General features: G+C 38.0%; 1 protein-coding gene across 2 annotated transcripts in view; it reads right to left on the minus strand.

Moving 5' to 3' along the window:
• SLC38A11 (solute carrier family 38 member 11) overlaps nt 1-16411 on the minus strand; it is a 56974-nt gene that overhangs the window by 15730 nt on the left and 24833 nt on the right. Inside the window, exons 8-9 of one of the 2 annotated variants that reach the window (XM_036254220.1) lie at nt 2160-2230; nt 1333-1494 (exon numbers count right to left, since the gene is read on the minus strand). In XM_036254220.1, coding sequence (XP_036110113.1) covers nt 1333-1494; nt 2160-2230 — 233 coding nt within the window. The remainder of the gene's footprint in view (nt 1-1332; nt 1495-2159; nt 2231-16411) is intronic. The other variant, XM_036254221.1, reaches the window with a different exon arrangement.

Raw genomic sequence — 16411 nt, forward strand, 5'->3', positions numbered from 1 at the left:
CATCATCAGAAAACGAACAAAAGGAGCAGGAGTCCAAGAGACAGGTGTCAAGGTGTCATGCTTGACCAAAGTGGAGTAGGCAGCAAGGAAAAATGAAAATAAAATTGGACTGAAGGTCAGGAGACTTGTTTTCTTCTTTGTCACCAGCAAGCTTGGGAAAATTACTTCTCTTTGTGTTTTAAGTGGGCATGGCGGGGAGCTAGTTATTCCACTTACCTTCGTAGAGTTCCTTAAAGGCCAAACGAGATAATAGATCTGCGAAAACTGTGAGGTGCATGAATCATAGCATTTAGCAGTGAATGTGAGGGTAAAGGGAAAAGAAGAGATGAGCACTCAGTTGTTGGGCCTGCATGAACAGAGGGAAAGAAGAAAGTTTGGTGTGGGGCAGTGGGGTGAAGTTGGGGGGAGGAAAGAGGCTGGTTTTGTGAAAATAATGATGTTTTGTGTTAAAGGCAAGAGTAGGACAATTAAGTAGACATGTCCTGTAGGCAAAAGGCTGGAGATGAAAACAAAACATCTGGACTAGTTAAAATAATAAAAATCTTCAGAGAATCTGTTAAGAGGGGAAAAAGGCAACTTGCCTGAGCCAGTTATGGGGGTGGGGGGGTATAGTGGAGAGAGGAGGTAGGAGAAAGCAAAGATGAATTACTAGGAGAGAAAAACATTATGAACAGAGTGAATAATGGCATGGTAGTACTTTTTTCTCTACAAAAGGAAAGAAAATGTTCAGTACTCTTAAGTGATTAGAAAGGTCCATGAAAATCAAAACCGAGAAGATTATTAGCTTTGAAGAGTGGGAGAACATTGTTTTATTTTTATATGTTTTACTGATTTTTTTTTTTTTTTGAAAGAGAGGAAGGGAAAGGGGGAGAGAGAAACATCAATGAGAGCGAAACATTAATCAGCTGCCTACTGCACGCCCCCTACTGTGGGTCAAGCCCGAAACCCAGGCAGGTACCCTGACCAGTAATTGAACAGGTGACCTCTTGGTCCATGGGACGATGCTCAACCAACTGAACCACACTGGACAGGCAGAGATGTTGCTGGTTTTTAAAATAAAGTTGCAGTGGGGTAGTAGAGAAGAAAGCCAGAATGCCTGTGCTCTGAAGGGAAAGCATGAAAGGAGAGAGAATGGGTGACAGAAGTGTAGTAGTTTAAAAAGCAGAAAATTAGAAAACACTAACAGAGAGGCAAGAAGGTAGAGGGGAAACTAAGTAGAAGAGATAGTGATAGTCTGAAATAAAACACGGGGTATAGTGACCCAAAATAAGAAAAAATAGCACCACTCCATGTGAATACCAAATTATGGTAAGACCAAACCTCTCATTTTACCTTGGGTGAAGCCAGTAAATGTCAAGTATCCACATAGAGCAAAGATAATACTGATAAATACAGAAATCAAGATGGACACATGGATGATGCGGGACCACTTAGCTAGGGTGGGTTCCTCCAAAGAACCATAAACTAAGAAGCAGTTATGGTGGCAAATAAATGCTGAAAAAACAAAACAAAACAACAAAAAAGTATTATTGAACCAGGCACCAGTGTTCTCTTTTTACTTCTGAAAATTCAGAGATGTATGCTACTTTGAAATGCTAGTCCAAATATACTAATGAGATATGTCAAAAAAAAAAAATCTTCCTAACAGCTTTGGGAATCAGAAATTTCATTCACATTAGGTTTGTGTAGTCTCTTCATGTCAATCTTGATACAAACCAGGCCTATTCAATTCCCCCGCACCCCCCCCCCTTCCATTTCCTAGTGGCCTTTCCAATCATAAGGGGCATATAAACAAGACTGTATTTTCAGTCCATGGCCTCTTTTCCAATCTGTGATGTAACAGAGTAGCCTTAGACATCCGGCCAATCCCTAATACCACCTTGTGTGCAAGGTTTTAAAGAGGTCCATAACATTTACTTGATTTTCAAGTGAAGAAATTAGATGACTCTAATGAATGTTCTGCATGAGACTTGTCCATGGAAGCAAAATTTAGTGATGAGTGAGAAAAGTTTGAGCCTAATTTTATGTTGGCACAAACTTGATCAGATGCTGCTAATAGGATGTCTAAAACTTAGGACATCTGTTCTCCAGACACAAATATGAGGCAGCCTTGTTTCACTGTCCACTCTGAGAAAGGGCCTTTGGAACCACATACTTACCAAATGACATGACACCAATGGCCTGAATGGCATTGGGTTTTGCAAACACCCAGGCATCTTCTGTTTTTGGTCTAAAAGAGAGTTAATGTAATGAATAATTAAACAAATTCAAGCATAACCCTATCTGAGAACAAGGAACACTGTCACAATATAAATTGAGTACCTTTAGGTCAGAAATAATAAGGGGCCTGCATTGATCTTATTTAATTGTAAATACATTTCTCAGGAATCTCAATGCTTTCTGTTAAGCCTAGTCCTCTAACAATTCATGTCAAATACTTGGAGAGACTATATTTTTAGATATTTAAAATGTCCACTGGCTACTTAATTTTGTGACTTTATTTAGTCATTCACTTAACAACAAACATTCGTTATGTGCTCATCATATGAGATACTCATTGAGGAAGATACAAAAATTAATAGTGCAGTGCTCTTTCTCAATTAATCAATACTGCCCTCTATCCCCCTCCAACTAATTCTGTCCATTCCCGTATTGCTTTTATACTAAACTCTCAGTCACCGTCAATTACGATCTGTGAACATACTTCTCAAAAAGGTTTTGGAAACATAGCTCAAAGGAGCCTATTTCTTAGTGGAATTAAATTATTTGCTGGCCTATCTTTTGGCAGGGATTGGTTTCCCTGATTAACACATGCCCGAGTAATGGTGAAGAGTACAAACTACAGGTAGGACATACAGCCAGTTTTGGTCTTCTGGACCCTTCCAATTATTAGCTGTGTGATCTTAGGCAAGTTATTTAACCTTTCTGTGTTTCAGTTTTGATATCTATAAAGTGGGGATAATAATAGTACCTTATTCATTGGGTTATTGGGTGAATTAACTGATGTAAAACTCCTGACAGAGGGCCCTGCATATATGAAGTGTTCAATCAATGATTACGTATATGATCAGATGATGGGTTGGTATTATCATTATTCACTGTCACTTAATAAGAGGTAACAAAGTCTAAAAGTATGGCCCGCTTCCTTGAAAAGAAAAGGCTTTAGCAAGACTCAAAGAATGCATGAAATCAGAAGAGGGAGACAGGGAAGAAGAGTCCTAGAAAGCATAAACTCCCCTATTTTATGTTTGTTAGTAATTTCAGAGGTAAAGTAAAACACATACAAAACAGTCCCATTTGTTTTGTGAAAGTTAGTGGGATTTGTGCTGTGTATCATTTCTTTCCACTTTTGCAATGAGCAGATACAGACACAAAGGAACCAGCGAGCCTCCAAGGGAGGCCTCAGCTGGTACAGGACTTGCTCCACTTCCCTTAGTACTTTAGAGTGGGAGCTGCTGCCCCCTGCTGCCTGCACGCCGACTGCAGGGAGCATTAACCGCTGGCAGCACACCTGTCCAAGTCCAACTTGAGTGTGGAAAACGACATATTTTGTCCATGGTCCTTAAAAAAAAATTTTTAAGGCAGTACTAACAGTTGCAGAAACTTGAAGTCTTTAACTTAATATATTTTAAATGATATACTTTTCCTGTTCAAGCATTTGCATGCGAATAAAACTCCTTTTTCTGTTCAGTACAGATTGTAGTGGTGTCTTATTTTTAACTCTTATGTTAGTAATGATAAAACAGTTTGATTTTCATTTTTCTTCTTCATTTGAGTTCTTCAATTTTTTCTTAGTCTATACGGTTCCTTCAGTATATTTCTAGCAACGATGGAGTATGAAACAGTAACTAAAGATAATTTTGGGTTTTCTGTGTTCAGCTCAGTAATGCTAATTTTATAAGATGTAAAGTATCAAAAAAGGATGTTATAGATTGGAAATAAATGTGTGCTCAAATCCGGGTAAAGAGAAAAAAAGATACTGGATATGGCTTTCCAATCCTTTATGATATAGCCTGTGACTGAGTTCTAGAAACAACCATTTCAAGAGGGGAAAAGATGAAAAAGTTTCATGATGTATTTTTTTTTTTTTTTATCCTCACCCGAGGACATTTTTCCATTTTTTTTTGTTCAGATAGAGCGGGAGGAAGAGAGAGGAAGAGAGAGAGAGAGGGAAACATCGATGTGAAAGGGACACATCGAGTAGCTGCCACCCGCACAACCAACCAGGGCCGGGGACAAACTGCAACCGAGGTACGCGCCCTTAGCGGGAACCGAATCCGGGTCTCTCTGTACCGCAGGCCGATGCTCTAACCGCTGAGCCAAACCGGCCAGGGCAAAATATCACCAACTTTTTTTTTTTTTAATCCTCATCCGAGGACATTTTTCCATTTTTTGTACAGATAGAGTGGGAGGGAGAGAGAGGAAGAGAGAGAGAAACATCGACATGAAAGGTACACATTGAGTGGCTGCCACCCACATGACCCAACCAGGGCCGGGGACAAACTGCAACCGAGGTACGTGCCCTTAGCGGGAACCGAACCCCAGTCTCTCTGGACCACAGGCCGATGCTCTAACCGCTGAGCCAAACCGCCAGGGCTCATGGTGTATTTTATGAAGTTGCTAAAACCTTGATACCCAATGTGGATGAGAAAATGAACATAGAGGTTGTTGTGACTTTAGGCTTAGATGCTGAAATAGAAAATCAAAGATCAAATGCAATCAAGAAAATATATAAGAACAAAAATTATGACTAAGAAGAGTTTTTCTAATAAATGCAAGCGTAGTTCAGTAACAGAAGACTCTACTAATGTAATTCGTCACATTAACAGATTAATGAAGTAAAAAGCTAACACTCACTGAAAAATATTTTGAATAGACTACAATCCAGTATTTACTTTGATAAGCAAAATATTAATAAAATAAAACCTCCTTAACTTGATAGAAATATGACATATTTAGAAGTGAAAAGTTAGGAATATTACAATAAAGGTGGAAACCAGATAGGGATGTTCACTCTCACTGCTTCCATGGTACATGACTGGAATTCCTAGTTAATGCAATAAAATGAGTGATAAACCATGTAGTAATTGGAAAGGAATAAGTTAATTATACATAATATAATTATGCACACAGAAAATTCAAAGATTCTACTGACAGCCTATTGGAGTATCCAGCAAGTTTCCTGCTACAAGCTCAATACACAAAAATCAATAGGGTTGATGCACACAAATAACAACCAATAAAAATGTTTGTTTTTAATGGCAGTGACAACAAAAATACTAAATATTTTTAAAGACACGCATAATCTTAATGGTATGATATAATTTTATTGAAAGATACAAATAAATGGAGAAATATATCATATCCATACACATGAATGGAAAGACTCATTACCATGTAGATGTCAATTCTCCCCAAATTAATATTTAAATTTAGAGAATAAAATATGATAATGAGAGTGGAAAGAACCTTTTAAAAATACAAAAGCAAAACCATTAAGGTAAAGATTGATTATGACTTAATAAAATTGATGAAAAGTAAATACAAAATGTCTGCATAATAAAATAATCAATATACAAAGTTAAAAATAAATACAAACTAAAAATGGGGCGATAAGGAGATATAGATAAGGATGTTTACTGCTGCACTGTTTATATTAGCCAAACTTTGAAAACAACCTCAATGTATAGCAAAAGAATTGATAAACAAGTTCATAAAAAATGTGACATAATCATAAGTTTGTGTGCTATAGAGAAATTAAAGCATCACCACCCAGTGCTAATGGTATCAAAATGGAAATATATGATAGAGAACCCAAAAATTAACCCAAGTCATTACGCTCAATTAATATTTGACAAAGGTGGCAAGACCATACAGTGGAGTCAAGACAGCCTCTTCAATAAATGATGTTGAGAAAATTGGATAAGTACATGCAAAAAAATGAAGCTAGACCATCAACTTAAACCAAACACAAGAATAAACTCAAAATGTATAAAAGACTTAAATGTGACTCATGAATCCATAAAAAATCCTAGAAGAAAATGTAGGCAACAAAATTTCAGACATCACACGCAGCAGAATTTTCACTGATGCAACCTAAGACAAGAGAAACAAAGGAAAAACATGAACACATAGGACTACATCAAACTGAAAAGCTAAGAAACAACAATCAAAATGGAAAGGGAAACTACTGTATGGGAGAGCATAATTGCTAATGATACATCAGATAAAGGGTTAATTTCCAAAATATATAAAGTATTCATACAACTCAACAAAAGGAAGACAAAGAACCCAATTAAAAAATTGGCAGAGGACCTAAAGAGACACTTCACCAAAAAGGACATACAAGAGACATGAAAAAATGCTCAATGTCATTAATCATCAGAGAGATGCAAATTAAAACAACTATGAGGTATCACCTTATACCTGCCAGAATGGCCGTCATCAACAAATCATCAAACAAGTACTGGGGAGGGTGTGGAGAAAAGGGGACTCTAGTACACTGCTGGTGGGAATGCAGACTGGTGCAGCCACTGTGGAAAACAATATGGTGTTACCTCAAAAAGTTAAAAATTGAACTTCCATTTGACCCAGTGATCCCACTTCTAGGAATATACCCTAAGAAGCCTGAAACACCAATCAGAAAGAATATATGTACCCCCATGTTCATAGCAGCACTATTTACAATCACTAAGATCTGGAAACAGCCCCAGTGTCTATCAGTAGATGAGTGGATAAAAAAACTGGTACATATACACAATGGAATTCTATGCAGGTGTAAGAAAGAAAGATCTCTTATCCTTTGAAACGACATGGAGGGACCTGGAAAGTATTATCCTAAGCGAAACAAGCCAATCAGAGAAAGACAAATATCACATGATCTCACTTATTTGTGGAATATAATGAACAAAACAAACTGATGAACAAAATATACCCAGAGACACAGAAAAATAGGGTACAGAATGACAAACGTCAGAAGAGGGGGTCGGGGTGGGGGAGGGAAGAGATAAACCACAAAACTGATACGCACGTATGGGTAACCATGGACATAGACAACAATGCTGGGGACGGGGTGGGTGGCGGGATCAGGAGGAGGGTGTCAATGGGGGAAAAAGGAGAAACATCTGTAACAAAAATAAATTAATAAAAAAGCAATAAATAAATAAATATGACAAAATCAATTAAGTTGAACCATTAAAAATGGAAATATATGGAATGCAATACTGAAGGAAAAATAGTGATTATATTTTTACCACAGTGATTCTGTATATTTACAAACATATTACTACTGTATATCATTGTAAATACATGAAGGCATAGTATAAGTACAAAAGCATGAATAGGAATGGTTCAAACCAACTTAAACATTAGCTACCTCTGGATAAAAAGAAGTGAATCCAACTTATGAATAATAGTTACCTCTAGAGAAAAATAAATGAATTGCCTTCTAAATATGATGATGATCTATTGCTGATAAAGATGAGAAGCAAATACAGAAAATTATTCTTTTTTAAATCTAGGCCAATTTTCTGCTTCCTGAACTTTATAAAATTATACAATATTTTCTACAGAAAACCTCTCTGGATCTGAAACTACATTCTTCCTGCTTTCCAGTCCCTTATTCAATTCATTCCATTTTCAACAAATATTTTTTAAGCACTACCTATGTGGCAATCACTGTTATATTCACTGGAGATACTGCAAAAAAAAAAAAAAAAAAGACAAAAGAAAGAGGTCAGCTCTCTTGGTGCATGTCCTCTGTCATGATCTAGAACACCACTACATGACTGTGCTTTCTGTGAGAATAGGGGTGTTCTGTGTGTGCACTGTCCAGTGTGGTTACCACTGACCACATGATGCTTTAGTGAAATTATGGCTAGTGTGACTGAGGAACTAATTTTATATATATATTTTTATCCTTACCCGAGGACATTTTTCCATTTTTTGTTCAGATAGAGTGGAAGAAAGAGAGAGAGAGAGAGAGAGAGAGAAACATCGACATGAAAGGGACACATTGAGTGGCTGCCTCCCTCAAGACCCATCCAAGGCTGGGACAAACTGCAACCAAGATACGTGCCCTTAGTGGGAACCGAAGCCAGGTCTCTCCGGACCACAGGCCAACGCTCTAACCGCTGAGCCAAACTGGCCAGGGCTGAGGAACTAATTTTAAATTTTATCTAATATAAATTTAAATAGCTATATGTGGTTAGTTGTTACTGTGTTGGAGAACAAAGATCTAGAAGACTCATGTAGGTAATTTTTGTTTCAGAAAATCTAATTACCTTCTAATGGTCTAAAAGAGTTAAAGAAATCACCTAAAGAGGTTTAGCTGTTCCTATAGTGTTGCTTAGGCTGTAGATTTCAGCTACTATTTCCCACTTGGACTTTCCGACAGGAGTATAGAAGAACAAAAGAGTTGAATATAACAATAAACAAGAAGAATACTTTGTTAACTTATATAAAAGAGGGCACTCATTAAGCCTTAAAGTATTTGACATCTAAAATGGATAGAGAAGAAAATTGCCTGATTATTTAACCACTGGATAACATCTTAGACTAATCACTTGAAAGAAAAAAAATATATAAAATTCACCCTTTACATTTTTAAGCTTCTCTCTTTCTACACACACACACACACACACACACACACACACACACACTACACTCACACACATTAAGGGTTATTCTTATTTTTTGTTATATCAATTTCCATTTATAGAAAGGGTTTATCCTGTCAGTGTTACAAAGACAAAATTCCTTCCTTCTGTATTTTACCACAGAAAATATTATGAAAGAATATATTTATATCTTTTTTTTTATCCTCACCCGAGGATATTTTTGCATTTATCTTCAGATAGAGAGGGAGGGAAAGAGGGGGGAAGAGAGGGAGAGAGAAACATCAATGTGAGAGAGACACATCGAGTGGCTGCCACCCACACAATCCCAGCTGGTGCTGGGGACAAACTGTAACCGAGGTATGTGCCCTTAGTGGGAACCAAACCTGGGACTCTTGGGTCCACGGGCTGATGCTCCAACGGCTCAGCCAAACCGGCCAGGGCTATATTTGTATTTTATCATTGGTATTGATAAAATATAAGTACAGTGACATTTCTTGAACCCTTAGCACTACCTTTTTATAGATAAACAAAGGCTACCAACTCGATCACTTTCAGGAATCATTTGAAGGTCCTGCATTTCATTTTAATAAGGTGAAATGGCCCTCACATATTATATAATCTTGAGGGGTGTGTGTATGTGTGTGTGTGTGTGTGTGTGTGGATTTAATAGCTTTTGCAAGCAATGAAAAATATCTCTCATGATTTTTACCAAATTGAAAACACAGTAACTTTTACTGAATACATAAATAATAGGCAGAAGTAATCAATTTCTAATTTGGGGCTAAATAAAGAAATATGCAGCAAAACAAGATAAAATCTTAATTTAGTCATTATATTTTTAGGGATATCTCTTCCCAAAGCTTTCAATTAAATAGCAATACAGATGGTACTTGTTCTTCTTTTTATTTCCTAATCTCTCCATCAAGTAGCAGCACACTAGCAGCTGTGAACTGTAGAGAAGGAGATTAGGTCCAGTAATTGGATAAATTTGGAGAGAGAATTTTTTAACTGTTCTCCTCCTGCACACTAAGTCCACTATCATTTATGGCATAGAGCAAGCCCCAGAAAAAATAAAATAACTTCCCTAAGAAGGAAAATATGTTTTAAATAAAATGTTGAAATCTATATTTAAATTCTCAGGCAAATTAATCACCAAAAGTTAAACTTGGACATACAATTATACATGGTAGATGGGCCACATAAATTTATCTTCTTTCTCTCTCCTTAGCTCTCAGTAAAAGGCTCTCAAAGGAATTTAAGGAAGGATAAATGCATGGGGGAGGGGACTGTGAAGAAGAGTCATCGGTGGAGAAGTTTTGTGAGAGGGAAGCAGGTGGTAACTGCTGCGAATGGAAGAAATTACAGCCACATGGAGGGAAGTAATGATGAGAAAGAGCTAATTCACTTTGCAAATCCCCTGTGTGTCCAGTACTCAGAGACACCTGAAAGCTACTCAGGATGCTTTCAGGAGAGAAAAAAAGAGAGATCTGAGATCCTGGATCTAGGGTATCTAACACAAAACAGGAAGTCCTGGAGTGATACTGTGCAGAAAACAGAACTCAGTCCATCTGAAAAGGAGCAAGAGGACAGAGGCTGGGGGCGGGGGGGAGTCTACAGAAAAAATTAAAATTCAAAGCGATGCTAGGATAATGTATTTGTAAAAAACACATCTCATGAAGGACTGTTATACAAAATATACAAAGAACAGTTAAAACTCAACAATAACACAAATAATCCAACTAAAAATGGGTCAGCCCTGGCCAGACAGGTCAGTTGGCTAGCGTGTTGTCCCTATATACCAAGGCTGCTGGTTCGATCCTCAGTCAGAGCACACACAAAACAATAAATGCTTAAGTAAGTGCAACAACAAATCGATGTCTGTCTCTCTTTTCTCATCAATTAAAAATAAAAAACAAATAGGGCCAGCTTGGCAAGTATGGCACCGTCCCATGGACTGAGAGGTCCCAGTTCAATGTCCAGGACTTGGGTTTGATCCCCAGTGGGGAGCATGCAGGAGGCAGCCAATCAATGTATTCCTCTCACATTGATGTTTCTATCTCTCTCTCCCTTCCTCTCTAAAAAAATCAAGAAAAACATTTAAAAAAAAAATGGGCCAAAGAATATATACAGATAGCAAATAAGTATATGAAATACTCCACATCATATGTCATCAGGGAAATGCAAATTAGAACACAGTGAGACACCTCTGCACGCCTGTGAGAATGGCCAAAATCCAGAACACTGATGACAGCACAGCCGGTACGGATGCGGAACCACAGGACCTCTCTCTCATTCATTGCTGGTGCGGATGCGAAATAGTAAAGCCACTTTTGAAGATAGTTCAGTGGTTCTTACAAAACTAAACATACCCTTGCCATGTGATCCAGCAATTTCACTCCTCAGTTTTGACCCCCCATCCCAAAACTGAAACTAATGTCCACACAAAAGCCTGTACATGATGTTTATAGCAGCTTTATTTATAATTCTCAGTACTTGGGAGCAACCAAGATGTCTTTCAGTAGGTAAATGAACAAATAAACTCTGGTACATATAGATAATAAAATATTATTATTCAATGCTAAAAAGAAACAAATAATCAAGCCATGAAAATACATGAAGGAAACTTAAATGCATATTACTGTATAATTCCAACTACATTTCATTCCATAAAAGGCAAAACTATGAAGATAGCAAAAATCAGTGGTTGCCAGGGATTGGGGGTCAGGGATGGGATGAACAGGCAGAGCAAGGAGGAATTTCAAGGCAGTGCAAATGATCTGCATGATAATATAATAATGGATACATGTCATTATGTATTTGTCCAAACCCACAACACCCACAGTGAAATCTAATGTAAGCTATAGACCTTGGGTGATTATGACGTACACCCTAGGTTCATCAATTATAACCAACGTACTACTGTAGTAGGGGATATTGATAACGGGGACACCTATGCATGTGTGTTGTAGGGGGTATATAGAAAATCTCTATGCCTGCCTCTCAACTTTGCTGTGAACCTAAAACTGCTTTAAAAGATAAAGTCTTTTGCCCTGGCCAGTTTGGTCCAGCAGTTGGAGCATCGGCCTGCGGACCAGAGAGTCCCGGGTTCGGCTCCCACTAGGGGCATGTACTAGAAAAAAAAATAAAGTCTTTTAAAAAAATCTAATCTGGACAGATATCTAGCTAAACATGGTTTTAAAACAAAATAGCCAAAAGCAAGTGTTAATTCTAGAAATAACAAGTGTGCAGGAAGAGAAGTATAACTAATTTTGAACATTGTCTTATATCTTCACATATTTTGATATGGCAGGAGAAGAAAGATAATTTGGAGAGCTGAATCCTCATTTACTATATGACAAGACAACAGTGAGAATCCAGAAATAGCAGTTACAAGCATATTATATAGAAGTGAAAAATGTAAATGCCAAGAGATACATCTGAAATAGAAAAAGATTTGGTAGGAGGCTGCTCTATTTCATTAAAAACCCTCTGTAATATATGATTTTGTAAAAATATGTGCATGTATTCTTTTGAGAAAAAAAATAAATCCAAGTGAAAGTAATATTGGGGAGAAGCAGGATTCTTTAAAATGTCTTACAAAGCTTCAAATAAATCATGGCAACATAATGGAGGCTTACGATAAGGTTCAGATCATTTAAGTGTTTTAATACATTTTATTTTAAAAAATTTGTTTTTCTTTATTGATTTTAGAGAGAGAGGAAGGGAGAGGGAGATAGAAACATCAATGAAAGAGAGCATGCTCCCCACTGGGGATTTGGCCCACAATGTGGACATGTGCTCAGACCAGGAACTGAACCGGTGACCTCTTGGTGCATGGGTCAGTGCTCAACCACTGAGCCACACTGGCAAGGCTGTTTTAATACATTTTAATACCAACAAAAATACAGGCTGCTTTATAGCAGTTTGTAGCCTTGGTATGGCAAATACTTCCCAAAGACTAATTGCTTCCCTTACTCAATCCAGTCATATACTTAGTTACATATTTTTTAGAAACCCTTTTGTGTGATGTGGGAGTGGGAAGGTTTAGGGGAGTCATTCATTTTGCAAAACGATCTCAGCTTGGATTCAGGCATTTCATCCTACTTTGGAAGACACATTCCACTTTATCTTTACAACAGCTGAGTAGTTGTAATAAGGCAAAGCATTAGGAAGCAAGTCCTAACAAATATACCTTCAGTCTTCACAGATGTATAAAAACAAGCCTCAGGGGGTTGCCTCTGATTCCCAGAACATAAGACCTCTGATCAGAAAGATCAAACATCACACCTCTCTGTGGTACCTGCCCCAATTCTTCTCCACGAAACACAGGCACCTTCCGAATCAGAGGATCTTGGCAGAGCCTGTGGTTTTGTTAAGGGAGCCTTACACATGAACCTCTCCAACCAGACACATCAGAGTTAAGTGCTCTGGTGGGCAGGCAAACAAAGGCCCCTGGTTTCCTGTCACACCACAGGCTATTAGTGACACAGGCAGATCTGCCCACTTCCCCAGCTTGGGCTTCTCTGCCACTTCCTGGCTCCCAGCTCACGTTTCTTCTGCTTCAGTTCTCTAGACAATTGCAATTTACCTGAACATATAAAGCTGTTTAGGAAAATAAAATTTTTTGGGGCGGTGGGGGGAGAATCACTCTCAACATCAAAACCGATCCTTTTTTAAAAAGAAAAACACCACAAGTTTTACATAAAATTAATCTTGAGTTAAAATTTACATGAGACATTATGCTGACTTTTTTTTGCCAAGATATAATCTTTTTTGTATGAATCATATAAAAAGCTTACATAGCTTGGCACTGCAAACATTACAAATACTTCCTTTTTCTTATTTGGGACACTAACCACTTCTGATTTTCATTCTGTCCCCTATTTTTTCCTTTTTCTCTTTTCACTATTGGCTCTAATTTCTCTGTTAACTCTTTAAAAATTGGTGTTAACTGGTTTTGTCAGTTAGGATTGAGAGAGCAGACAGTGAGTCAGAGGGGGCAGGATTTCACTTTTTTTTTTATCCTCACTCGAGGATATTTTTCCATTTTTTTGTTCAGATAGAGTGGAAGGGAGAGAGAGAGAGAGAAACAGCGATGTGAAAGGGACACATCGAGTGGCTGCCACCCACATGACCCCAACCAGGGCTGGGGACAAACTGTAACCGAGGTACGCACCCTTAGCGGGAACTGAACCCGGGTCTCTCTGGACGCAGGCCGATGCTCTAATAGCTGAGCCAAACTGGCCAGGGTGATTTCACTTTTTATTATAATTTTATTTATTGATTTGAGAGAGAGAGAGATTTGTTGTTCCACTTATCTATGCATTAATTGGTTGATTCTTAGATGTGCCTTGATTGGGGATTGAACCCACAACTTTGACATATCAGGATGATGTCCTAATCAACTCAGCTACTTGGCCAGGGCCTCACTTTGTAATATAATAAAAACTTGGTAGACTTATGAGTGTTGTTTTGGTTCTCCACTGTGTTTTTCACAAGACAAAATTACATTACAATATTATGTTTTACATTAAAATAGATGTAATTTTAGATGTGAGCTGTCCCTCTACAATCTTGCCCATAGTATACACTCCCTAAACTCCAGACTTGCATTTCCAAAACTCTGGGTGATTCTCCTTCTTTTTCCTCTCTCTCCACACAAATTATCCTCAAAATCAAGATATTAAAATATTAAAAACTTATTATTTTTCCCCAGACTGCTTCTTCTCCTATCTTGGATAATAACTTAAAAGAAGCCTTCTCTATGTTTCTCTATTCCATACACCTGCTCACAATTCTATTAAATATAGTATACTGAGGTTATCTTCTATGTGTTTGTCCACCCCACCTCACCACCAATGAGTTTTAAGAAAGGGATTGTGCTTTATTGATCTTCCCAGCCCTAGTATCCAGAAAAGTAATCAAAGCAGGAAGCATTTAGTAAATGCTAACTGACTGAACAGACCCTTCCATTTTCTCCTTTGGTGGTGAGTTCTGGACTGCACCAATCTGGTTATCCAAACTGCAAACCCTGGCATCAGCCCCCTCTTTATCCTCCTCTTCACTGCACCAGCTTTGCCTTGGTACTGTTCCATTTGCCTGTTTGCTCACTATAGCTAGCCTCCTTCCACGTCCGTCGACCCCCAACTTGTGCTCACCTCTGATGCAAGAGAAGTCCACTTGAAATGGAGACCAGCTTTGGTCACTATCTTGCTTAAGAACATGCAATGCTCCATCAAGTAAAAAAAATAAGCCAAGTCCCTTAGCACTGCACATAAAGCTTTCTTTTCATCATGGTCTCTTCCAACCTCTCAGTTCTTTGCACACTTTAGCCAAATGTTCAGCTCAGAATGACCAAAATTCCAGTTACTTCCTAAACACAGAAGCTATATAATCAGTGGATTAAGAAAGCACTGTCTTCAGCAGTTTTTCAAGAGATAATATGAAGACATGACCATTGTTAAAACTATGATAAAAAAATATATTTGAGGAACAACAGAAAAGCAAGCTAAACTTTTTGAGAACATTCTTAAGGGAGGCACCTTTATTTTTATTTGATTGTTCCCTAATCAGTGGCAAAGTGACCCCCTCTCCATGTCCCTCTCCTAGTGTTAAAACCTTGAACTGATTCTGTTGTTACAGACATCACACCTGTAGGCCTCACACACCCTGCCAACGATAGCTTCCAACTTCTCCCCGCTTTTCTTTTTCACCCAACTAATGCCAGTAGATTTTAAGTAGCAGATCACTTATTGTCTTATCTTGAAATATTACCTTCCTGCCCAGGTTGTGCTAAGGGCCCTTTCTCTGTTTCCATGGCACCTTCCCATAATTGTACTAAGTATTATATTGAGATTATCTCCCCAGTGTCTAGTCGCTCCATCTACACACTATAGTTATCTAGTCAGGGATTCTTTATCTTCACAGCCCCAATACCTAGAAGAGTGACTGCCATCACCTGGACATTTAATAAAAGCTTGTTGGCTGAAAGAACAGGCTATTCTATTCTATTTTTTTTTTAATCCTCACCCGAGGATATTTTTTCATTTATCTTCAGATAGAGCAGGAAGGAGGAAGGGGGAGACAGAGAGAAAAACATTGATGTGAGAGAGACACATCAGTTGGTTGCCTCCTGCACCAAGGTATGTGACCTTGGTTGAAATCGAATCTGCAACTCTTTGGTCTACAGGCTGACGCTCTAACTGCTGAGCAATATTAGTCAGGGCCAGGCTACTCTATTTTTGTTCTTTGATTATCAATATATACCAGGACCAGTCTGTGTTCCAACTGGAAATACACAGGTTGCAAACCTCAGGAAGGAGCCATTTATGAAAATATTGATGATGGGTAGAATGAGTTTTTAACACTGAGCTGCCTAAGCTGTTCTTCCAGCTCCACCAACACCACAGTGACTGGACTAATTGTCTCTCAGAATATGTTGTCTTGCACCTGTTTTCCCTATTTTCATGTAGACTCAGGTCAAACAATGGCTCTATTTATTGCTTCCTGTAAACAATCTGTCTGGTAAAACTTCCCAGTAGCTCTAACAGTGCTGCAGAACTTGGTGTCCAGTGGTATTTTAGCCATGAGTTAGCACATTTTTTTAAGTATGAAAATATCCTTAGCAAAATTTTCTTTGACAAGGAATGCTTTTGCATAAAATTTTTATTGTCCCAAGATAATTTTAATTGTCTCATTACTTCAAAATTCTGGTTAGTTTAGTGAAATAAACTAAAATCAGAAAACATATGGATTCATTCATTTATTCAACTGATCATTCAACAGTTCACTGA

This window comes from Molossus molossus, unplaced genomic scaffold (assembly GCF_014108415.1).
Source record: "Molossus molossus isolate mMolMol1 unplaced genomic scaffold, mMolMol1.p scaffold_m16_p_11, whole genome shotgun sequence".
NCBI classification, from domain to species: domain Eukaryota; kingdom Metazoa; phylum Chordata; class Mammalia; order Chiroptera; family Molossidae; genus Molossus; species Molossus molossus.